Here is a 26096-nt window from a genome sequence, read left to right as displayed (position 1 = left end):
CAAATTCCTCTCAATGGAACAGCACATTTCAGCCAATAAAAAAAGGCTCCATGAGGTTTGTGCTAGAGTTGTTACTGTTGTTGTTCCAACCCCGGTGTTATTGACTGTTGGACTGTTGCTCTCTGCTTCGCAAAGTCAATTCCAATCGAAGCAAGGGCGACACCCTCCCGTGTTGTCCCAAGCTCAGACAATGCCAGCGTTGTGTTGTGGTGCGGTGCAGGAGTGGTGCATACTGAAATATCAAATCCTATTTTTCTCTCTCTCGCCATGACACCTTTCTATCAGACCACATCTGGCTATACGAAGACTAGCTTGTCTGAGAGTCACACTCTCCGTCCCAAATGGCACCCTACACCCTATATAGTGCACTACTTTTGACTAGAGCCCTAATACTAAGCCTATGGGGCCTGGTCAAAAGTAGGGCATTAAATGGGGAATCGGCTGCCATTTGGGATGCAGACTATGTATCTCAGTAGGAACAGCAGTGTGTCCAGCTTGTTATCCTGTGTGAAACTGATCCTCATTGGTCATTACACCATGTTAATAGTCTTATAGACATGGGCTTGTCCGGACTAGAAGGACACTGTGATACCTATCCTATCAAGCGCGGTGGATCTGAGACTCTCATTTACTCAAACAGAGAGAACATGACAAAATGGTGTGTAGGTGGTGGAAATTAAATCCAGTATAATGGAGGTCATTGGCACGATATGGTTCTTTCTATTTAAATGTGCTGAGTTAGAAATGTAGCTAATAATTTCTACTTGCTGTGTGGGTTTGTGTGCTGCATGGGTAGAGCACACAAACCCTGTGTGTCTCATTGTTTGTGTGTGCTGTGTGACTGTCAGTGTACATGTGCATGAATTGTATGTTTTATTTGACCTTTATTTAACTAGGCAAGTCAGTTAAGAGAAAAAAAATGTGGGCCTACCCCCCCCTTTGTTCGGGGACACATTATTCAATAAATGATGATGATCGGTCATGATAATGGTGGGTGGATCTTGGGGGATATGGGTTGGTGTAACTGTGAGAATGGTCCTACCTGCAACGTGAGCCACATCTGCAGTGCTAACATTGTGAGGGTTGGTGCCCACCCTGAAGGTTACAGCTGGACCCAGCACTCTGGAAGACAGAAGAAAAAGAGACAAAATTAGCAACACCCCAAACTCAATACCCTTCAATTGAACCGCAGTCCGAGGTAGAAAGAGAGGAATAGAGACGAGTCGAGAAAGACAGAGCGACTCCCTGAGAGCTTCAGCGACCAGCGAGCTTCAAAATCAACTCGCACCTTTCATAGCGGACATGGACACAGACAATGGAAGGGGGGGGGGGTTGTTTTCTCTCTTTGTTTGAATTTGAACAAAACACCAAAAACATGGAACTGTGGACCCGTATTGCAGCTGAGAACCTTGTTTGCTTTTCATCTCTGGCTACCCGTCTGTCCAGGGCCAGGAACAGACCTTTTAGGGGGTATGTGCTCAAAACACAAACCGCGGTAACAGACTCGTTGAAGAATTACTACTGTGATCGTTTAGTAACATAAAATCAATAGATGGCCACATCTTATAGAGTAGAGGAACTGCTGATTTGGCCTCATTTTTTGGCTTGCTCCTCAAGAAATGCTGGCGGCCATGACAGAAGCCAAACGTGAGTTGGCTTGGGGTTGTGGTTTGATGTGTGTATTTCTTGGGTGTGTCCTTGTCACCACCAAGACACACCCATCTGTCAGAACCTTGCCTGCAGCTGTTTTCCCCCACTCAATCACAACATTCAAACCTCCTGCAGGTTGAGTTCAATAACTACAGGCAAATGTATGGTGAGATGCCGGAGGAAGCTTTGAATAGATCAGTAGCCTACAGAGTACTGTGAGAAGAATGCAATTTCTGAATTTATGTAGATATTGTAAACTAAGGGTTTTGATCACTTTTAAATGTATTAACAGGTCAATGTAGAATAAACAACCCTTTACATAATACCATAGAAGCAGTGTTCTGCTAATATAACAATGTACACCTTTCATCATCATCCCAGCTGATACAGATACCGCGCCTATCGGCATTACCTGGTGGTAATGGGGCTACCTTGGAAAACATGTCGGGGCGATCATACCCTCCTTTCTGGTGTCCCGTATTCAACAGGAGTTGATCCTGGTGCGGAATAAACAGGGTTTCTCCCACAATTCATTAACAGAAAAAGACAACATAAGTAAAAGTTGTGTCAAGTACAATTTTAATGCTGAGTGCAAGATCTCTCTCCATTTAGAGACATCAGTATCAAGCCCGTCTGTCAGTCGGGACTCACATCATCTTGCAAGTCTCCAAGTGCTTGTTCCATAGATGCATCTGTGAACACATACACAGTCGCTGTTCTATTACCAACGGCAGTTAGGATAGGTGATATTTGACAAACAAAAATATACTATGTTGAAGTTTGAAGAGGTCAGACTAAACCTACCTAATTCTGGGCAACCCATCGATGACCGTTGGTGAGCAGGCAAGAGGTGAGGCTGGAGGTGAGGTCCTTGCCAGCGCCCCATTGATGGGCATGGCAGCATAGATCAGTTCCTGACCCCTCATCAAAGACACTGGTCTGTCACACACAAACACGGAGCACTGATTACATTATCAATGGTGGTCGTGATTAGCGTAGTGGAACCAACCTGATCGCTGCATTCACCTTTCAATTTCACTTCAGATATCATGTGTGAAGTGAATAGAATGTTAAACGCAGTGATCAGGCTGGTTCCACCAGGCTAGGTTATGAAGGTGAATTGGGACAAAACTCTAAACTGTTTTGACCTTTGAACAGGTCAAATGTCACCAACCTAATTCAAGTGTCCTCCCTGTTCCATGTATAGGAATGCTCACGGCGAAGTCATGTCTGCGTGATGCTGAGAGTCCCCTTGCTGGTCTTCTCCATGTTGCAGGTTCGGCTGCAAACTGGACATCGCTCAAACAACTGCAGCAGCTAATCTGAATAAACAATGTACTTCCTGGTCGAAACATTGTAAGTAAACAACCAAATGTTCAAGGACTCGAAGATTACAACGTGGCTGTGAGTGATAGCTACCTCCTTTTGAAGTAGTCCCTGATCCATATGATGTTTTATGTATTTCATTTGACGATTGTACATTGGAAATACCAAGGTAGTTTTTTGTTTTGTTTAAATATGATATGGCTTAAATTGTAGAGGTCGGGTATATTATGACCTAAATGCTGTTATATAGTGCGGCCCTTGTTTGCCGATGTGAAACGGAACAATTGGCTTTTAAGATAAAACTGAATAAATATTAATAGATTTATTGTAGGGCTAGGATAAAGGATTATATAATTAAAAACCTGCCTAGGTTCTCGATAGGAATAGGCCTATACAATCCTAAAATAATTGGTGTTATTACCTTTCACATAAAAATAAATCCATCTCAATATAAAAAATTTAAATGATGATTATTCTTCCGATACACTGGCAAATGGATGGATTAGGTATTGTCAAGAGAGTTGTCTCTAGTGTGTGGCAGGCTGGTTAACACTGGGATAAAGTGATTCAAGTTAACGGTAGAACTAGTACAATAATTGGCTTATGGAAGCACTTCTCTAAGCGAGAGAAAGGTATATTATATATTTCTATATAAGCTATTTATTTGACCTTTTATATTATTGATCCTAATGATATAGGCCTAGGTGTTTGGCTTGCGGTCGGCTCTGGCACGGCCGTGGCACGATATAACAGGAATACTGTTATATAATGTGATAATATATATAAATATATAAACAGGATATAATGTGATGCCTAAGACACATTTTACTTGCGGTCATTAGCGACTGTTAGAATCTATGCTCCATTTTCCTTCTTTTGTCGAAATAGAACAGGATATAATGAGGACTACATGAAATATGTCTTGCATTTAATGGACATAAAAAAGGACTGGTCTTGCGATATATTTAGGTTGTTTTCTCTTCATTAAATTATATATATTTTTTGAATAAAATGAACTGAGCAGGCTGGGTTGACATGCTTACAGCCTTGCTAGGACTTTCTAAATATATGAGCAGGCATTTATAAGATTGTGCTGTTATTATTTCTATTAATATTATCTAATATTGTTACTATTTTCTTATATATATATTTTTTTTTACTGTTTTCCATGTTATTTGGTTAGTTCTTTTAAGCATCCTCATAGATATTTATGTTATCATGGGACTGCCCATATTTCCTTCTGGCCAACACCAATTGGCGGCCAAGGGTTTGCCTTAGGACGCATCAGGGAGATGGTCTGATGGTCTTAGTGGCAACAGACCTAAATATGGGGGGAGTTTTTAGTGGGCAGAATATTAAGACAATTGGAGGTTTACAAAGTTGCAGCTTAACAGTGCATATTATTATGGTACAGCTATAGGGACACTTAATCATCATGGTGCTTTTTAATGGTAAGTTTACAAACATTGGTTGTGGTAAGTATCATTATGGTAAGTGGGGAAATAAATATAGAAAGTTATAATTGGAATGGCTTAGCAGATCAAAAAATATAAATTTTTACATGGCTAAAATAGAAAGAATATAATATCTATTGTTTACAGGAAACTCATTCTACAAATATAGATGAGATTGGTTGGAAAAAGGACTGGGAGGGAGAAATATATTTTTGTCACGGGCAAAGAAATTCAAAAGGGGTGATTTGAATAATTAATACAAATGTTGATCCGATTGTGCAAGCTGTGCAAACAGATCCTCAAGGAAGATGGATTATTTTAAATATGCTATTGGACCAAAAACAGATCTGGCTAATTAATCTATATGGGCCAAATAACGATGATCCACACTTTTTCGAAAATATATATAATAATCTGTTGAGCTCACAAGCAACGAAATAATCTATCATTATGGTGGGAGATTATAATACGGTTTTAAGTACCTCAATGGATCGTACAGGAAATCACTCTACAAACGATCACCCTCAAGCACAAAGATCATGGATACATTAGAACTAGTGGATATATGGAGGGTGAAAAACCCTGGCCTAGTGAGATAAACATGGAGGAGGCTTAATCAAGCTAGCAGTCTTGATTACTTCCTGGTCTCGTTCTTGCTGGCATCAAAAGTAGAAAAAAAGTATTAATAGGAGACCGAATGGGATCAGACCACCATCTAATTGGCCTCCATTTAACTCTTACAAAATTTCTACTTGGACAGGGATTTTGGAAATTTAATCCAAGCCTATTGGATGACAATTTGTTCTTAACTAAGACAAAATAATTCATAATTGACTTTTTCTTGTACAGCATAGGTACAGCAGTTCCCCTTATTGCATGGGACACTTTCAAATGTACTTTCAGAGGCCATTCAATACAACACTCATCATTAAAACAAAAACAGTTTGGGTCAAAAAAAGATTAGACTAATAAAGGAAATAGAGGAAGTAACAGCGCAGGTAGATGGTAATGGGAACTGTAGTATAGTGGCACAAAATAGGTTAAAGGAAAAACAAAAAGAATTGGAGGTACTTATTGAAGAATGATTAAGTGTAATGTATTACAAAAATAAAGCAAATTGGATGGAAAATGGTGAAAAACTTTTTTTCTTGAATCTTCAACATAGAAAATCTACCAAAAAGAATTTACAGAAACTCATTACAAATGGAGTTATCCATGATTCACCAAATTATATTTTGAAAGAGGAAACAAAATATTTTAAGTGTATGTTTTATTTTCAGTCTCCTGAATATCCACTGAATGATGTTAACTATAAGGATTTCTTTCCTAATAATAATAATAATAATAATAATAATAATAATGTAAAAATAACACATTTACAGAAAGACCCGTGTGAAGGCCAATTTACAGAAGAGGAATTTTGAGGCAAAATCTTTTCAGTCTGGAAAAACACCACGGCTTGACGGTATACCAGTAAAGGTATATCAGACCTTTTTTTGAAGTACTCTGTGATCCCTTATTAACATGTTTTAATTACTCCTATACAAATGGTAGACTTTCAGGTACTCAACAAGAAGGTCTGATTTCATTACTACTAAAACAGGACCCAGGTGGTAAGTATAAAGATCCAGTCCATTTAAAAAAAACTGGAGGCCTCTAACACTTCAATGTTGTGATGTGAAAATCCAGATGAAATGCAGGGCACATAGAATAAAAAAAAGGTTTTATCAGATATTGTTCACCTTGATCAGACAGGTTTTTTACATGGATAATATATTGGAGATAAAATACGACAATTACTTGCAACAATTGAACATTATGAAACATCAAAAGATACCAGGCCTGGTCTTCATAGCAGATTTTGAAAAGGTGTTTGATAAAGTACGACCAGAATTTATAAATAAATGCGTGGATTACTTTAATTTGGTTGAATCTCTTATACAATGGGTTAAAGTTATGTACAGCAACCCCAGATGTAAAATAGTAAATAATGTTTACCACTCAGAAAGTAGTGAGCTTTTAAGAGGAGTAAAACAAGGCTGTCCATTGTCTCCATATCTATTTATTATGGCCTTTGAAATGCTAGCTATTAAAACAAGAACATCAAGGGTTTAGAAATACAGGGGATAAAAACAAAAGTGTCAATGTATGCCGATGACTCTAGTTTTTTTCCTAAGTCCACAATCTGGATCCCTGAACAGTCTAATTGAAGATCTTGATCACTTTTCTAGTCTCTCTGGATTAAAACCTAATTATGACACGTGTACCATATTACATACTGGATCGTAAAATAAAAACAGTGTTTACACTACCTTGTAGTTGGGCTTAGGATGTAGTAGACATACTTGGTTTTCACATCTCAAAAAATATAAATGAACTTACCACAATTAATTTCAATAGAAGGTTGCCAAAATTGATAAGATTCTGCAACAATGGAGACTCGTCTATTTATGGAAAAATAACATTGAATAACTCTTTGGTCCTATCACAGTTTAATTACTTACTAATGGCACTGCTTACTCCAGATGACTCGTTTTTTAAAATCATATGAGCAAAAAAAAAACATTTTATTTGGAATGCTAAGCCAGACAAAATTAAACATACCTATTTATATAATGAATATGAGTTTGGGGGGCTAAAATGATTAAATATTAAAGCTTTAAACCTCTCACTAAAAGCTTCACTCATACATAAATTACACTTAAATCCAAAATGGATCTCCAGTAGATTATTAAGAAAGGGTCATCCTTTGCTCAAAAATTGCCATTTTGCCTTCATACAGATTACAACTTCTCATTTCCGACTAATTGAAAATGACATTTTGTTTAAAGTATCGCCCTTTCTTAAACAAGCCATACAAACAAAGCTGGTTACAATTTCAGTTTACAGCTTAGGATAGAAAACACTCTAAAGTTTCCAAAACTGTAAAAATATTGTCTGTGAGTATAACAGAACTGATATTGCAGGTGAAATCCTGAGAAAAATCCAATCAGGAAGTGACTCTTATTTAGAAACCTCTGCGTTCCTATGCGTCCCTATTGAGCAGTGAAAGGGCTAGCAACCAGATTCCTTTTTCTATGGCTTCCCTAATGTGTCTAGTGTCACAAGACATAGTTTCAGGCTTTTATTTAGAAAAATGAGCGTGAGCGACAACATTGCGTAAATGGTCACCTGGTGGCTCTCAGAGTGATTTGTGCGTAATAGACAAATGCGGCCATTGTTTCTCTCGCTCCTACTACGAAGCCAACTGAACCGGTTGATATATTATCGAATAGATATTTGAAAAACACCTTGAAGATTGATTATAAAAATGTTTGCCATGTTTGTCGATATTATGGATCTAATTTGGAATATTTTTCGGCGTTGTCGTGACCAGGAGATGTGTTGTATTACTATGTTACTTACAGCGCACTTAATTCAGACCCCTTGACATTCCCAAATTTGATACGTTACATCCTTATTCTAAAATAGATTTTTGTTTTTAATTCCCTCATCAATCTACACACTATACCCCTATCATGACAAAGCGAAAACAGGTTAAGACATTTTTGCAAATTTATAAAAATAAAAACAGAAATACCTTATTTACATAAGTATTCAGACCCTTTGCTATGAGACTCAACATTGAGCTCAGGTGCATCCTGTTTCCAATGATCATCCTTGAGATGTTTCTACAACTTGATTGGAGTCCACTTGTGGTAAATTCAATTGATTGGACATGATTTGGAAAGACACACCTGTCTATATAAAGGTCCCACAGTTGACAATGCATATCAGAGCAAAAACCAAGCAATGAGGTCGAAGGAATTGTCCGTAGAGCTCTGAGTCAGTATTGTGCCAAGGCAAAGATCTGAGGAAGGGCACCAAAACATGTCTGTAGCATTGAAGGTCCCCAAGAACACAGTGGCCTCCCTCATTCTTAAATGGAAGAAGTTTGGAACCACCAAGACTCTTCCTAGAGCTGGCCACCTGGCCTAACTGAACAATCGGGGGAAAAGGGGGAGAAGGGACCAAGAACCCGATGGTCACTCTGACAAAGCTCAAGAGTTCCTCTGTGGAGATAGGAGAACCTTCCAGAAGTACAACCATCTCTGCAGCACTCCACCAATCATGCCTTTATGGTAGAGTGGCCAGACAGAAGCCACTCCTCAGTAAAAGGTACATGACAGCCTGATTGGAGTTTGCCAAAAGTTACCTAAAGACTCTCAGACCATGAGAAACAAGATTTTCTGGTCTGATAAAACCAAGAGTGAACTATTTGGCCTGAATGCCAAGCGTCACATCTGGAGGAAACCTGGCACCATCCCTACGGTGAAGCATGGTGGTGGCATCATCATGCTTTTGAGATGTTTTTGAGCGGCAGGGACTGGGAGACTAGTCTGGATCGAGGGATAGATGAGACGGAGCAAAGTACAGAGAAATCATTGGAGAAAACCTGCTCCAGAGTGCTCAGGAACTCAGACTGGGGCGAAGGTTCACCTTCCAACAGGACAACGACTAAGCACACAGCCAAAAATGTCAAGCGGTCTGAATACTTTCCGAATGCACTGTAGGTCTTTTAAATAATGCCAGGAAGAAAACATTTTTCTTGATTACAATATTACAATTCACAAGACATTGAGTCAAAAAAAGTATTGCAAAAAGAAGTATCACAATGATCATAATAAAAAACAATTATTCCAGCCCTACTGCCAATACAAAAATTGTGGATAAGACAACAAAACATTGTGTTAGAGCAGTAGCTGTGGGGAAATGCCAGAATTCTAGGATGTTTGAAGTGTGAAGGGGCATTGTCAGGTGAAATTACCCCCTGGGCCCCGTTCAAAAGTAGTGCACTACATAGGGAATAGGGCGCCATTTGGGGCGCACATCAAGTCATTTTTCACCCGTTGAGTGTGGCCTGGGAAGTCTAGTTAATTCCAGCCTCTTTGTATGAGCTGGGAGAAGATCCATCATCACACTGGCACCCTATAGTAACCCAGTCTGAGAGAAGACTGTCCGTCACAGCCGCCATAGGAGGCATGTGTTGCATCTCAAACGGCCCCCCTAATCCCTATATAGTGCACTACTTCACTATATAAAGAATAGGGGACGCACCCATGTACGCAGCTTTGAATGAGCATTGAGTGAGCAACGTTCCTCACTTTTACCTTCTCAAAGAGAAACGTGCTTCTTTTACTGCCTTCAACTGAGCTCTGTTTGCTCTCTCAAAGGTCTATATTTCCACAATCACTCCAACATTCTCCCTTGTGCCAAAGGTATGCCAGGAATCTTGATGCATCTCAAATGAAACAGTTGTGTTTTTCTTCCCAATTTTTTTTGTAAATATACTCTGGAAAAACCACTACTCTAGGGTGATTGAGTTGGATAAGTTATCTACCAAACTCAGCTGGTGTTCTGTGTAATCGAATGGGGCTTATAAGCTCAGTGCTCATATTAGCTTAGTTGGGGGAAGTGTGTGTGTGTGTGTGCGACTGTGTGTGTCTTTGTGTACGTGTGTCACCGCCTGTCTGTCTGCCTGTCTGCGCCTGTGCGTGTGTGTTTGTGCTCGTGCGTGCATCGGTGTGTGTCTTTGTGTTGTGTGTGAATGCTTTTGTCCATCAGTTCACCGGGTTCAGTTCATCTCAGCGTACCTCAGTGTTCGAGGAGGCCACTCCCCCTAGTGTCTATAATCAGTAAAACTCATACGTAATCACCATATTCAAAGAAACGTGCTGTTTATACTTTTTTACATAACAGTACCCAATGTACAAACTGAAATCCATCCAAAACATGCACCCCAACGCTAAACCACCTCATTTGTATCATGATAATCCTTTCATATGGCCCGTATCCTGTCCTATGGAATATCTCTTTTCACCTCATTCAATCTCATCCTGCACACCTCCAGAGAGAGAAGCACAAGGCTGCTTCCCAAATGGGTGCCTTTTGCATTCCTTTGATATTTTAAGTAGAAATTGTGCACCAATATTTAATTTTAAAAGCCTGTTATATTAAATGAAGTGCCCTTTAATATAGACCACATGGGGAATTATATTTTTTTTTAAGACTTCCTAGAGCCAAAATGCCTTATTTTTTACATTTTGTCCCTCTGTGCACCCTCTGTGACTTCTAGAAAGGTTTTTAACCCATTTAACCCCAACGTTGCTCCATGTTCGCCATCATTGTAAATCCCTAGTCATTTTGCTGCTTGGACAAAGTCATTTCTGAAGAATGATTTATTTAATGTGATTATTATTTATTTCATTGTAAGGTCAACCCTGTTACGTGAACTGAACTCTTGTTTAAATGTGGTGGAACTATTCCTTTAAACATTAAACCGTCAAATCCATAGGGAGTGCGTCCATAAGTCTAGGGGAAGCTTTGCCTAAAGTAAGTTGAATTAAATTGCCAAAATTATATAGCCTAATTAGCCTACACTTGTCTATACATAAATAAATAAAATCATTCAAAATAGTCTACTAAAGCATGATTTGGCCAGAGGAATATTAGCTTCTTTAAAAAAAAGTTCTGGATCGTTTTAAAAATCGCTTTGCCGACAGTTGCAGAACTCAACTTTCTCTACCGCTCCGCAAGCAGGATTCTCGCTGCTCACCTTCCCACAATCCCCTGCACATTTCTCTGCGTGCCCTCGTTGAAAATGAATTGGGGAGGAACTTCTCCTGCCTCATTCGTTGTTGGTGAAAACCTTCTGTCGGAAGTAAAGACAGCGCACGCAATTTGGGCAGTGCAGTAGACAAATACCAAATACATTGTATATGATTGTTGAGTTGTGACTGTCGGTGAAAAGTAGTGATGCCCCACGTAGGCATATCATAATATTTCAAAATACAGTCGTGGGAAAACATAGTTTGGAAAGGAAATACTCAAATCTGTATTTTAATTTATCAAAATTCTCAACTTAATTGAGCTAACAACAGTATAGCCTATCTTATTGGCACCCCCGGTGAGTGCACTGCACATACTTACTATTTAGAATTGTTGGGGAAATGGTCAATTTGTTTTTGGACAATAATTTCCTCCTGCAGTTTAGATGGGTGTCGTATTCTATTGCTGTCTCCCCTTCTCGTAGGCCTATTATATGGATCAGACAACGCCTGTTTGTCAGTGTCAGCAGAGTAGGCTAACCTGTAATTTGTCGTATTACAAAAGATTCTGCAAATGTCTCCAGTCATATAAAGTGTAGTATAATTGCATGACATGTGTTTAGAAAAGGCAAAAAATTTCCTGTGCAAAGAAAGAGGTACGTATCTGATACATCCTAGGCCTTCTCCTAGGACAGCCATGCATTGAACTGTCTTTTTTTGTGAACAGTGATTGAGTTGATATTATAAATTATGATTATCGAATCTACTCATCACATTACCAATAGTAGGCTATCTTACATACAGTAAGTCTGCAAATGCGGATGAAGCATCGAATGCTTTATTATAAAAGGTGCATTTTTATGGTGTACATTAGCTTCCCCAAACTTGAAACTCACGTGCCTCCTATTGTCAAATCATAGTGTAAAAGCAGGTGAGCTGGTTCTACCTTTTTATGGTGTTTTGTGGTGGAAAACTGAGCGGGACCAGCATAACACGTCAACTGTTGTATAATTTTTTTTAAGTACCCCCCAGAGGAAGTTGACGCCACACCTTCAACCTAATTTCCTGTCTGAGAAAGGAAATGCACGTTTAGGTTCCACCTCTGAAGAATGACAAAGCTTACTTATTGGGTGTGGGAATTTCCATGTGGAGTTCATAAACATGAACAATTAGAGAGCACTGACAGCTGTCAGTGTAACTAGCTAGCTAAACTTATACAGCTAGCTAATGTTTTTAGTGGCCCTATGGCCAGGTGGCCCTATGGCTGGTTCTGGATTTGTCATAAGCATTGATTTAAGGGAAAATTGTGGCTACGAATCTAGTTAGAAAGACTTAGACGAAGTTCCTGTTATATGGATAACTATTGAAAGATTGTTGAAAAACACATATCAGCTTTGTAATGGACACGTTGCAAACTTTGGTAGGTAAGCTGCTGGCAGGCTTTGGCACAGCAAAGTAAAGTCAGCCTGTGCTCATGGTTCTCACAGGGGAAGTGAAATGATAGGCTACAATGACTTTGCTCATGATCACGCACGCCACAAAATGACATGTAACTATAACATGCTGACCACACCGTTCGCGTCACGTGCACGAGAGTTGCAGAATAAATGTGCACATACATGTTATTCAATCATTGCACCCACACTGCATGCGCGCGTAAACAAGCGTCTGCGTAGCCACGTGCTAAAATAGAACTTGGTTATATTTGTGACGCTTGATGCGCTGCAAGTCCCGCCTCTCCCATCTCCTTATTGGTTTTTAGGAGCAAATACCCACGTGGGTGATTGAAAGATTAACTGAGGTCCACACTCCAGTCCAATTGGTGGTGGAAATGCACCTTAAAGTTGGTCAGTCCAAAGAAGAAGAATAAATGTGAAGGAGGAGAGATTACTAGAAACAAACTCTGTTTCCCTTTTTATCTGTGGATTAATTGTCGGAGTAGAGGACCTTGTGCATTTCAGGTAAAATAACAACCCAATGTTTATATCCCAGGACAAATTAGCTAGCAACAGCAAGCTAGCTATCTAAATTGCCATAAATGTTTTAATGCTTTACGACCTGTCCCCAATTAATATAGTTGGTTCAGAGTTCCGTTTTGATACTCTAACCTGTGTGTCCTGATCGTGTCTGGTGTGGGTGGACAAAATCAACATGCGCACGATTGCGCACGCGCGGTCTGGTCAGTTCCTTGAATTTCTGGCTAGACACTTGAGGTTTCTAGCTGTCGCTACACCAATCAAAACAGTGGAGCAAGACTTTACTGGTCAAAAACATTTATCTTGGGGCGACAGGGGCAGGCCAAATGCTATATAAACTGGTTAGATATGTATTTTCTATAGAGACTAGCTAGAATAAAAAAAGTTTATAAAAAAAGTATAAAAGTGAAAATGTACAAATTATCCAATGGATTATGACCCTTTTCTGGGGCGGGGGGGGGGGCTGCACCCCCTATTATTATTTGTTCCATGGCTCAGGTGGCCAAGTGGACACAAGGCTATTTGACCCTTCAAAGAGGAATAACTTTTTTGCTGTTTCTGATTAAGAAACAACGCAATGGGGTGGTAACATTAAAATAAATGTTACCAGCCCTGAATCAAAGCGTAGGCTGAAAATAATTTGTCATATCATAGGAAAAGACAACGCATTCACACAGATTTGCACAAAATGACAGTTCGGATTTGTCACTTCAAGGGCAACTAGATCATACTTTGATTAAAACTAGGACTTATTGACTTAAGTCGTTGCGCAACATCATGGGTAACCTCTGGCCATTGACTTTCAGCTAGAAAAAGTGGATTTCTTCTGGTGTGGGCGTTTAACAAATGTGAAGCTTGTATTCAATTGCACCTCCCTGTTGCACACAACAAGCTTCCATTCCCCTTGTCACAAGGGCATTTATGTCTGATTTAAAATGAAATCATAATCTCTATTACAATCAACACTTTAATTTTATTTGGCACTTAATAGGCACTAACTGTAGTGTTTTTAAAAAATGTAACCTCTTGAGATGGGAAAATGTGTTTTTATGAAGTCGAACATGTTCTCTTTATGACAGAATGTTCAAATTAGATGAACGTGTTTTTGGACAAAATTAAACTTATCAAAAAGGCACAGAATTGGTGGAACGACCCAGTGCACTGCTTTTGACTGGAGCCCTATGCACTATGTAGGGAATATGGTGCCATTTGGGATACAGTCAGGGTGTCAGTGTGTTCTGACCCATACTAGCAGACAGTTTGTTCACATCGAGATGGGTGCTTTCATAGTCTCACCTGCTGAGCATACTGGAGAGAAACACAATGAGCTCCGGCTCGCGTCATCCGCGAACAGACGGCCATCATTACTCCATAAATACGCTTCTAGCACAGCGCATTTAGTCCAAAAGCAGGGAAAAACAGGGCAGACAAAAGATACATTAGCAGGCATCTGTATCTCTGTATATTGGTCTCCTGGAACAGACTACGTAGGCGCTAAGCTATCAGCTCGGTGCGGCATAATAGAGCCGGTCTGGACAGAGATGCATGACTCATAGCGCTCATCCCTCATGAGTAATTGACAAGTTTAGTTGAGCAATTTCGAATGACTTGTAGTTGAAACTGTTTTGTTGGTTAAAATCTCATTTGGTGGGTTTGCCTAGTTTGTCCTATCACTAAAATCAAGTATGTTACACAAAAATAACATACTGTATGCCATTAAGCAGCCTCTTTTATCCAAAGCAACTTACAGTCATGCGAGCATACATTTTTCATATGGGTGGCCCCAGTGTGAATTTTTCAAATGGGTGGCCCGAGCAGGAATTAAACCTATGATTATTGGCAATGCAAGCACCATGCTCTACCAACTGAGCCACATAGGACCACAATGATAATTTGTCATATTTACCTCCAAAATAATGTAACTAAGCACCTAAATAGCAGTAGGCATCCATAGAAACAAAGCCTACTGTTTGCACCTCTGGCATCTAAGCATATAATAGTGTTGTATGAGAAGCACCCAGACATCCCCTCCCCTGGTGTAGGGGCTTGAAAGGATTGTCAGACTTGATTTTTACAGGCCTCGTCTGCCTCCTACATGGTCTGCTTCCAGCAGCATATCCATAGAACTACCATGAGAATCTAGCTGGGTTCAAGGATAGTCCACCATGTCATTAATACATGAACACTGCTATCTCTCTGCAGTGGGATTCTGTGTGTCTGTGTGTGTGTGTGTGTGTGTGTGTGTGTGTGTGTGTGTGTGTGTGTGTGTGTGTGTGTGTGCGCAAGCTTATGTACTTGGGTGTGTGTTTCTCAAGTCTTTTCACAACAAAGAGCATATTGTTAGGAAACATGACTGTTTTTTAAATGTGTTTAGAGTCATCGACAACAACAATGCAGCGGTGTGAATCCAATAGAGACATCAGAATATGTTATGTCCCAAATGGCACTCTATTCCCTATATAGTGCACTACTTTTGACCAGAACCCTATGGATCCTATATAGTGAATAGGGTGCAATTTAGGACGCATGCTATATGTGGAGGTAATTAGAGCTGATTTCTCTCCCCAGAGGAAGTCAAACACACAAAGGTCAGAATAACAACAAACGCCTACACACTCTGCTACTGCACTGCAGGGGCAGCTCCACACACACAGTACTTAGTGTTTCTGGAGTGCTGGACAACCTTTAATCTGTTCCCTAGGCTCACATTGGAGTTTTTTTTTACATCACAAAAAACGTCTTCCTCTTCTGAATTATAAATGGTCTTTTAGTTTAGACCAGGGGTTTCAAACTTAATTCGTGGAGGGCTGTGTGTCTGCTAGTCTTTGGGACTTCCTTTCAATATGCAGCAATCTACAGTTGCTACATCCATTTTTGAGCATTGAAGTAATGATATATAGCCATTGGTTCTAGAAGAAAATAACTTATGAATGCCTCATGAGTAGAGGTCGACCGATTATGATTTTTCAAAGCCGATACCGATTATTGGAGGACCCCCCTCAAAAAAAAATATTTGTAATAATGACAATTACAACAATACTGAATGAACACTTATTTTAACTTAATATAATACATCAATAAAATCAATTTAGCCTCAAATAAATAATGAAACATGTTCAATTTGGTTTAAATCATGCAAAAACAAAGTGTTGGGGAAGAAAGTAAAAGTGCAATATGTGCTATGTAAGAAAGCTAACGTTTCAGTTCCTTGCTCAGAACATGAGAACATATGAAAGCTGGTGGTTCCTTTTAACATGAGTCTTCAATATTCCCAGGTAAGAAGTTTTTAGGTTGTAGTTATTATAGGAATTATAGGACTATTTCTCTCTATACAATTTGTATTTCATATACCTTTGACTATTGGACGTTCTTATAGGCACTTTAGTATTGCCAGTGTAACAGTATAGCTTCCGTCCCTCTCCTCGCTCCTACCTGGGCTCGAACCAGGAACACATCGACAACAGCCACCCTCGATGCAGCGTTACCCATCGCTCCACAAAAGCCGCGGCCCTTGCAGAGCAAGGGGAACAACTACTCAAAGTCTCAGAGCGAGTGACGTTTGAAAAGCTATTAGCGCACACCCCGCTAACTAGCTAGCCATTTCACATCGGTTAAACTGACTAATCTCGGGAGTTGATAGGCTTGAAGTCATAAACAGCGCAATGCTTGAAGCATTGCGAAGAGCTGCTGGCAAAACGCACGAAAGTGCTGTTTGAATGAATGCTTACGAGCCTGCTGGTGCCTACCATCGCTCAGTCACACTGCTCTATCAAATATTAAATCATAGACGTAATTATAACATAATAACACACAGAAATAAGAGCCGTAGGTCATTAATATGGTCGAATCCGGAAACTATCATCTCGAAAACAAAACGATTATTCTTTCAGTGAAATACGGAACCGTTCGGTATTTTATCTAACGGGTGGCATCCCTAAGTCTAAATATTACTGTTACATTGCACAACCTTCAATGTTATGTCACAATTACGTAAAATTCTGGCAAATTAGTTCGCAACGAGCCAGGCGGACCAAACTGTTGCATAAACCCTGACTCTGCATGCAATGAACGCAAGAGAAGTGACACAATTTCACCTGGTTAATATTGCCTGCTAACCTGGATTTCTTTTAGCGAAATATGCAGGTTTAAAAAGATATACTTATGTGTATTGATTTTAAGAAAGGCATTGATGTTTATGGTTAGGTACAGTCATGCAACGATTGTGCTTTTTTTCTCAAATGCGCTTTTGTTAAATCATCCCCCATTTGGCAAAGTTGGCTGTCTTTGTTAGGAAGAAATAGTCTTCACACAGGTCGCAACGAGCCAGGTGGCCCAAACTGCTGCATATACCCTGACTCTGTTACAAGAGAAGTGACACATTTTCCCTAGTTAAATTAAATTCATGTTAGCAGGCAATATTAACTAAATATGTAGGTTTAAAAATTGATTGTTTTTTACAAGATAAGTTTAATGCAAGCTAGCAACTTACCTTGGTTTCTTACTGCATTCGCGCAACAGGCAGGCTCCTCGTGGAGTGCAATGTAAAGCAGGTGGTTAGAGCATTGGACGAGTTAACCGTAAGGTTGCAAGATTGAATACCCGAGCTGACAAGGTAAAAATCTGTCGTTCTGCCCCTGAACAAGGCAGTTAACCCATCGTTCCTAGGCCGTCATGGAAAATAAGAATGTGTTCTTAACTGACTTGCCTAGTTAAATAAAGGTGTAAAAAAACACACACACAACATTTTTTTTGTCCAAATCGGTGTTCAAAAATACAGATTTTCGATTGTTATGAAAACTTGAAATCGGCCCTAATTAATCGGCCATTCCGATTAATCGGTCGACCTCTACTCATGAGCTCAGTGAATCCGTCTTACACCATCAGAAACCAAAATATAAGCTTGTTTTACTCCAATGGATGTAAACAATGTCACTGTAAACAAACACAGCTTCAAAACATGGTTAAAACTATCATTTAGATCTCATGGCTGGTCGGTCCTTTGACCCATAGCTCCATCTATGAATTTGAGTGGTTACATTTCTCCAGGCCCATCACTGAGCTGTCCATCAAAGTGGTGGAGTGGCTGCTTTGTTATTGTTTAAACTGCAGATTGCTAGTTTAAGACCTAGACAACCAGATGAGGGGAGTTCCTATCCAATCAATGGCCTTTATTGATCAATCAAGTACAAGGAAGGAGTTTGACATCCCTGGTTTAGACTGTTATGTCGACAATACCTTCCAGTCCCACTCATCAACAACAACAAAAACACAAGCTGTGTGTGTGCATAGGGCTGTGATGGTAATTGAAGAACCTGTATAACTGACAGGTATGGGTTTCATAACTTTAGTTAAATTTAGATAAACCTAATAGCGGGAAATTATTATAAAAATAAATTCTAATTATAACAGTCTAAAATCTATTATCTATTCATCTTTCTACATCAGCTCCTATTTACAACTTTCCTTTGATGCTCAAGCAGCTAATATGCGAGATGCATGGGGAGTGCAGAGCGCTATAGGCTATGGGACTTTAGTAAAAAAACATTTGATGAGGGACTTTCTTTTATACAATGCACGTTTCATTGCTTGCTAGGAGATAAATAAATCTGTTTCCTTAAAAATAAAGGTTGGATGTGTCTGACTATTCATTATTATTCAACAGCAGTCGACAAGGTTGTTCTGGCTCTGAGGCCTATAATGCTCTAATATTGTGTGAAATGGACAACGTGCCAATCCTCTCCAACCTGGCTATGTCGGTTTCCGTGTACATTGGCCTGGCCAATTACCGTAACCTCAAATTCCAAGAACATCACAGCCTTATGTGTGCGTTAGTGCATGTGCGCGTGTGTGTGTCCTGTAATACATACGAGAGGTGGAGAAGGTCGGTCAAGTGGAGGTTGACCCTCCGACCCAGACGTTCCATCAGGTCCAAGCCCTGGTCAGAGGTGAGGGAGCTGGGAGGACAGAAAGAGAGAGCATGTTATCAAAGATAATACTCCTTCATTTTAGTATACAACCAACCGGCCACAGAACCAACAACAACCAGCCCTGTAAATTAGCATGACTGGGTTTCCACATCTCATCGCCATGTACATAAAATAACAATTATTAGACACACCAGACACACGAGCTTGCACACACACACAGTATAGATGTGCACACACACAGTATAGATGTGCACGCAATGGACACATGCACGGACACACACACACACACACAGTATAGATGTGCACACACACAGTATAGATGTGCACGCATGGACACATGCACGGACACACACACACACACACACACACACACACACACACAGTATAGATGTGCACACACACAGTATAGATGTGCACGCATGGACACACGCACACACACACACAGCCTTGCACCAGGGGAATAGGGATCAGGTGCCTCTTCAGGCTTGGCAAATCACCTGCATTTTCCAGCAATGAGACAAACAATAAGGTGCAAATGGAACCGGCGTGAGGTGTAATGGCTGTATCATATGGACGTGCGTCACACACACACACACACACACACATAGATGAATAATAATGTGAAAATGGAATGGATGTGTGAAAGTGTAATGGCTCTATGATAAAGCCATACTCCATCTGAGCTCAGTCCAGTGGCTGCTCTCTCACTCAGAGAGGAAATCGCCCAAGGAAACACTACGTCCCACATGGCACCCTATTCCCTACATACTACACTACTCTTGACTAGGGCCCATGGATTCTCCCTAAGGGCCCTGGTCAAAATAAGTATACTGTACAGGAAATAGAAAGCCATTTGGGACGTAGACAGAGGATGCTTATTGGGGTAAAAGAGACCAACCAACAGTGGTGCTTTACTTTTCTATTTATATTTTGCCAACTTTTACTTTACTACATTCCCAAAGGAAATAAAATGTACTTTTTACTCCATACCTTTTCCCTGACACCCAAAAGAACTCGTTACATTTTGACAGGAAAATGGTCCAATTCATGCACTTATTAAGAGAACATCCCTGGTCATCCCGACTGCCTCTGATCTGGTGGACTCACTAAACACAACTGCTTTGTTTGTAAATTATGTCTGAGTGTTGAAGTGTGCTCCTGGCTATCCATCTATAACAAATCAAATAAAACATTGTTTCGTCTGGTTTGCTTAAAATAAGGAATTTGAAATGATTTATACTTTTACTTTTAATACTTGAGTATATTTTAGCAATTCCATTTCCTTTTGATGTGTAAGTATATTTAAAACAAAATACTTTTAGACTTTTACTCAAGTAGAATTTTACTTTGTGACTTTTACTTGAGTCATTTTCTATTAAGGTATCTTTACTTTTACTCAAGTATGAACATTTTGTACTTTTCCCAAAACTGCCAACCAATAACAATAGACAGAATTGTAAATGTAAACTGGTGTGCATCCTCAGGTACACTCTTAGAAAAAGGGTCCCAAAAGGGTTCTCCCCATAGGAGAACCCTTTTTGGTTCCAGGTAAAACTATTTTGGGATCCATGTAGAACCCTCTGTGGAAATGGTTCTACATGGAACTCAAAAGAGTTCTAACTGGAACCAAAAGGGTTCTACCTGGAACCAATAAGGGTTCTTCAAAGGATTCTCCTATAGAGAGACAAAGAACCCTTTTAAGTTCAAGACAGCATCTTTCTAAGAGTGTAGTATGCTGGCCTGTTTGCACATAATTATAACATCCTCTAATATCGGATTACATCTACAGTGCATTCAGAAATTATTCAGACCCCTTGACTTTTTCCACATTTTGTTACGTTGCAGCATTATTCAAAAAAGTATTCAATCGTTTTGTTCCCCCTCATAAATCTACACACAAGTATTAAGACCCTTTACTCAGTACTTTGTTGAAGCACATTTGGCAGTGATTACAGCCTTGAGACTTCTTGGGTATGACGCTACAAGCTTGGCACACCTGTATTTGGGGAGTTTCTCTAATTCTTTTCTGCAGATGCTCTCAAGCTCTGTCAGGTTGGATGGGGAGCGTCGCTGCACATCTATTTTCAAGTCTCTCCAGAGATTTTCGATCAGGATCAAGTGCGGGCTCTGGCAGGACCACTCAAGGACTTTCAAAAACTTGTCCCGAAGCTACTCCAGCATTGTGTTGACTGTGTGCTTCGAGTCGTAGTCCTGTTGGAAGATGAACAGTCGGAGGTCCTGAGTGTTCTGGAGCAGGATTTCATCAAGGATCTCCCTGTACTTTGCTCCATTCATCTTTCCCTCATTCCTGACTAGTCTCCCAGTCCCTGCCGCTGAAAAACATCCCCACAGCATGATGCTGCCACCACCATGCTTCCCCGTAGAGATGGTGCCAGGTTTCCTCCAAACATGACACTTGGCATTCAGGTCAACCAGTTTCATCAGACCAGAGAACCTTGTTTCTCATGGTCGGATTATCTTTAGGGGCCTTTTGGCAAACTCCAAGCGGGCTTTCATGTGCCTTTTACTGATGAGTGGCTTCCATATGGCCACTCTACCATAAAGACCTGATTGGTGGAGTGCTGCAGAGATGGAAGGTTCTCCCATCTTCACAGAAGAACTCTGGAGCTCTGTCAGAGTGACCATCGGGTTCTTGGTTACCTCCCTGACCAAGGCCCTTCTCCCCCGATTGCTCAGTTTGGCCCGGCAGCCAGCTCTAGGAAGAGTCTGGGTGGTTCCAAACTTCTTGCATTTAAGAATGATGGAGGCCACTGTGTTCTCGAGGACTTTCAATGCTGCAGAAATGTTTTGGTACCCTTCCCCAGATCTGTGCCTCGACACAATCCTGTCTCAAAGCTCTAATTCCTTCAACCTCATGGCTTGGTTTGTGGGACCTCATTTAGATAGGTGTGTGCCTTTCCAAATCATGTCCAATCAATTGAATTTACCACCGGTGGACTGCAATCAAGTTGTCGAAACATCTCAAGGATGATCAATGAAAACAGGATGCACCGGAGCTCAATTTCTAGTCTCATAGCAAAGGGTCTGAATACTTACGTAAATAAGGTTGTCATTATGGGGTATTGCGTGTAGATTGACGAGGGAAAAAAATACTTTTATCAATTTTAAAACAAGGCGGTAATGTAACAAAATGTGGAAAAAGTCAAGGGGTCTGAACACTTTCCGAATGCACTGTATATGAGACGCTTGGCTACTCTACCTTTAAGAAAGTGAGGTTCTCTTTTTATTCCTCTTTCGAGAGCTTTTTGAATGTTAAAGATTCAACCAAGTGATTCAAGACACGTTTGGTTACCTCCGTGGTAATTATAACAACTGGAGAGCTCAAGGAGTAACTTGTTTGTAGATGCTAGCACTTTTCCCTTGGGTCTCTCTCTCGCTCTCTCTCCCAATGTCAGGAGCTGTCAGATAAGCAGGTTAGCCTGGCCCCACTGCGGGTGGGGAAGGAGGTAGGGATAACAACTGTGCAATCATCATGTCTGCAGCAAACTCTGGAAACCACGGCAGGCAGGCACCTGCTAGCTACAGCAACACCGGGCTGGGGATGCAGGAAGAGGGGGAGGAGGAAGAGAAGGAGGAGTAAGAAGAGAGAGAAAAGTCTGGGTGGAAGGTGACCTGTTCCTTTCGTCTCCCCTGGTGCGGTGTGTGTGTGTGTGTGTGTGTGTGTGGTGGGGTGTCTAAAATATGGCCCATCAAGCCCGGATGGCCGGTGGCGAGCGCCCCCCCCCCCCCCCCCCCCCAAGACAGTGAGCGGCGGTGCTGTTGAACAGGTGAAGGACAGTGCTCTGACACTCTGCCTGATAACGGCCATTAAAGGGATTTGAGAAAGAGCCACAGGCGATAACACAGTCGATAGAAACGTATCTTGCGGTGTGAGGCTGAGCCGAAAGCAGAGTGAGTTTGACTGACTCCTGTGACCTTGCTGACACCATATCATCATTAATGCTGTAATACAGCGTGGTAATACCCACACCTAGGGACTTATCATCACAACTATTGTGCTCAAGTGCACCACCAAGGATTTCCAGCTATAGTTCCCTACAAAAAGAGAACATCTGTATATATCAGGGTTGTTTTGAAAGATGTATGGTCTGTACTGTCCACAGTATTCCCACAATCAAAACTAATATAAGGTGAATAGAGAAAAACAGGAAAGACAGTGTTTGGAGATAACTGGCCATTGTGAAGTGAGAGTATAAATACATACAGTATATTTGGTAAATAGCAGCAAGTATAATCTTCACCATACTCACTCTGTGTCTGTAATGATGTAGCCAATGTTGCTGTGGTGGTCTTTCCCTTGCGGTGACTTTGAGTAAGCTTTGACTCCCATATGTACCACCTCCTCCTGGAGTCGCATGTCCTTCTTCTGTGGTTCTGCTAGGAGATTTCTCTCCTGTGGTTCTTCTGCCAGGAGGTCCGTCTCAGCCGCCGGAGGAGAAGGAGCTTCGGTACCGTACATCCACCTCTCCACCTCAGAGTCTACCAGGGAGTCAGAACCCTGGACATCCACCGGTTGGTCTGAGGTTCCATCATCTGGCTGGTCTGGAGCTCCATCCTCTCCTCCCATGGTCATGCTCCTCTCCTCCCAGGGGTGTGGTACAGGCACTTGGCCCTGTGTGGTCCTGCTCCTTACGTTCTCCAGACCCACTGTTCTCTGGCCCTCAATGGAGGGGTTGCCTGCAGCACCACCAGCATCACCAACCTCCAGCTCGGCATCAGGGGCATCACTGAAGGGGTCCATGTTGAGGTACTCCAAGAGCTTACTAACTAAGATTGGGTCCTGTGGTAGGATAATGCAGGTCCACCAATTACAGACCCATTGACTTGAATGGGAATTCCTGTTCTAGTGATTCTATTTCTATGATAGCAACACAGGAATTGTTATCTATTTTACTGCAAAGGTTTTGCTTTATAAGAGAGAACTTTCTTTTACATCATTAAGTATTACAAAAAGGATATGTTTTCATTAAGTCTTAGTGTTTTTAGAAGTAATCCAATGAAAGTTAAACTTTTTGATTTTTCTTTATATTTTTTTTTTTACATCAGAGCAACTTGATGTTTCTGTAAATTCTCCACAAATTGCCAATTATTGATGAAAGGACTATATAAAACTAGACCTCTAATGAAAGACATTTGAAGGTAAATTACCACTCTCAACTCAAGGAATATCAATCTATTCACTATGGGTTTCAAAGAGATTCTTGTGAAAATATCCTTTCGCAAATGTTCAAAAGGCTTTTCTAAGAGCTTTGTGAGTGTAAAACTAGTTTTCGTTCTTGTCCGTTTCATATTGAATATCTGCTTGCATAAAAAATAAAAATAACCCATCTTTAAACTTTTTCGCAACAGTAGTAAACTTCATTGTAGTAAGTGTTTGCTTGGACATGAAGTCGCTATCTTGAATCCAGTGTATCCGTTTAAGAGTACACAGTAAATTAGGCCTACCTTGTCATTTGGCTCAGAGTCTGCATCCACCATTTGTTTCCCTGTAAACAATCAGAATGTGAGAGGGTAAAACATTGACAAGAGAAAAGTACTATTGGCTAAAGGCTTTACAGCTAATAACCAAACAACCCAAAACATTTCCACAAAGGGTTTTGCTTTACTTTCACCCAGGTGATAAATGCAGGTCTACCATTGTGTCCGTCTGACTAGAATCTCTTGCGTACAGACTACTTAACATATACGAGCAACAATTGTTCTGGTGTGCGTTGGCTTTTCACCACTGGTCATTTGGACAAATGGCGATTTAAACAGGTGTGCGCGTCTTTGAATTGCGGGAGGGAAGGGGACATTCGGCCCATTGACTTGACTGAAGCTTGCAGAGAGAGGGGAGGGGAGCTACCAACCTGCTTCTGCTCCTCGTTCTAGTCTCTTTTCTCACACGGTGCCTTCAGAAAGTATTAAATTCGCCTTGACTTATTCCAGATGTTGTTGTGTTACAGCCCGAATTCAAAATTAATTACATAGATTTTTTTGTTCATCCTTCTACACACAATACCCCATAATGACAAAGTGAGAAACAAAATGGATACAGAAATATCTAATTTACATAAGTATTCATACCCCCTGAGTCAATACATGTTAGAATCAACTTTGGCAGTGAATACAGCTGTGAGTCTTTCTGGGTAAGTCTCGAAGTGCTTTGCACACCTGGATTGTAGAATATTTACACATTATAAAAAAATAATATTCTTCATGCTCTGTCAAGTTGGTTGTTGATCATTGCTAGACAGCCATTTTCAAGTCTTGCCATACATTTTCAAGACGATTTAAGTCAAAACTGTAACTAGGCCACTCAGGAACATTGAATGTTGTCTTGGTAAGCAACTCCAGTGTAGATTTGTCTTTGTGTTTTAGGTTATTGTCCTGCTGAAAGGTGAATTTGTCTCCCTGTGTCTGTTGGAAAGAAGACTGAACTAGGTTTTCTAGGATTTTGCCTGTGCTCAGTTCTATTCCGTTTCTTTTTATCCCCCCAAAAACTCCCTAGTCCTTGCTGATGACAAGCATACCCATAACATGATGCTTGAAAATATGAAAAGTGGTACTGTGTTGTGTTGGATTTGTATTCAGGACATAAAGTACATTTCTTTGCCACATTTGTTGCGGTTTTACTTTAGTGCCTTATTGCAAAGAGGATGCATGTTTTGGAATACTTTTATTCTGTACAGGCCTCCTTCTTTTCACTCTGTCATTTAGGTTAGTATTGTGGAGTAACTGTCACAGGCAGTGTTGTATGACTTGTGATGTATTTATTACACAGTATGTACCCCAGGAATGTTGCCAAACAAATTTCCCTATGGGACAGGAAAAGTATTCATTCATTAATTATTTCATTCATACCTTGAAGCATAGCATCTTGCTCCAACAAGTCCTCTTGGTCCTCCTCATCCTGGTCCATGGAATGTAGCGGCTCTCTCTTCATCTGCCTGTCCCGTATGTGTCCCACGAGCCTGGGCTTGGCTCTGGCCTCAGGCCCCTCCTCATCCACCACCTGCAGGGCACCAGAGATTATGTCTGCCAGCTGGTTCACGTCTTTACCCATCAGACCGTCCATGTTCACTCTCTGCCTCCCCAGCTGGTTGACCACGTTCAGGATGAACCGCTCTGTGGGAGAGGGTGGAAAGGAAGAACATAAATATTTTTCATCCTATT

The 26096-nt window shown here is 40.7% G+C and overlaps 1 protein-coding gene across 1 annotated transcript in view; it reads right to left on the bottom strand.

Annotated features, from left to right (window-relative positions):
• ptprn2 (protein tyrosine phosphatase receptor type N2) overlaps positions 1-26096 on the bottom strand; it is a 254053-nt gene that overhangs the window by 146390 nt on the left and 81567 nt on the right. The window contains exons 6-10 of the mRNA XM_020494845.2: positions 25785-26048; positions 24387-24427; positions 23192-23721; positions 18861-18947; positions 1043-1122 (exon numbers count right to left, since the gene is read on the bottom strand). Of these exons, the coding sequence (XP_020350434.1) occupies positions 1043-1122; positions 18861-18947; positions 23192-23721; positions 24387-24427; positions 25785-26048 (1002 nt within the window). The remainder of the gene's footprint in view (positions 1-1042; positions 1123-18860; positions 18948-23191; positions 23722-24386; positions 24428-25784; positions 26049-26096) is intronic.

The sequence above is a fragment of the Oncorhynchus kisutch genome, linkage group LG11 (genome assembly GCF_002021735.2).
Source record: "Oncorhynchus kisutch isolate 150728-3 linkage group LG11, Okis_V2, whole genome shotgun sequence".
NCBI classification, from domain to species: domain Eukaryota; kingdom Metazoa; phylum Chordata; class Actinopteri; order Salmoniformes; family Salmonidae; genus Oncorhynchus; species Oncorhynchus kisutch.
This window is presented reverse-complemented; position numbering and strand designations above follow the sequence as displayed.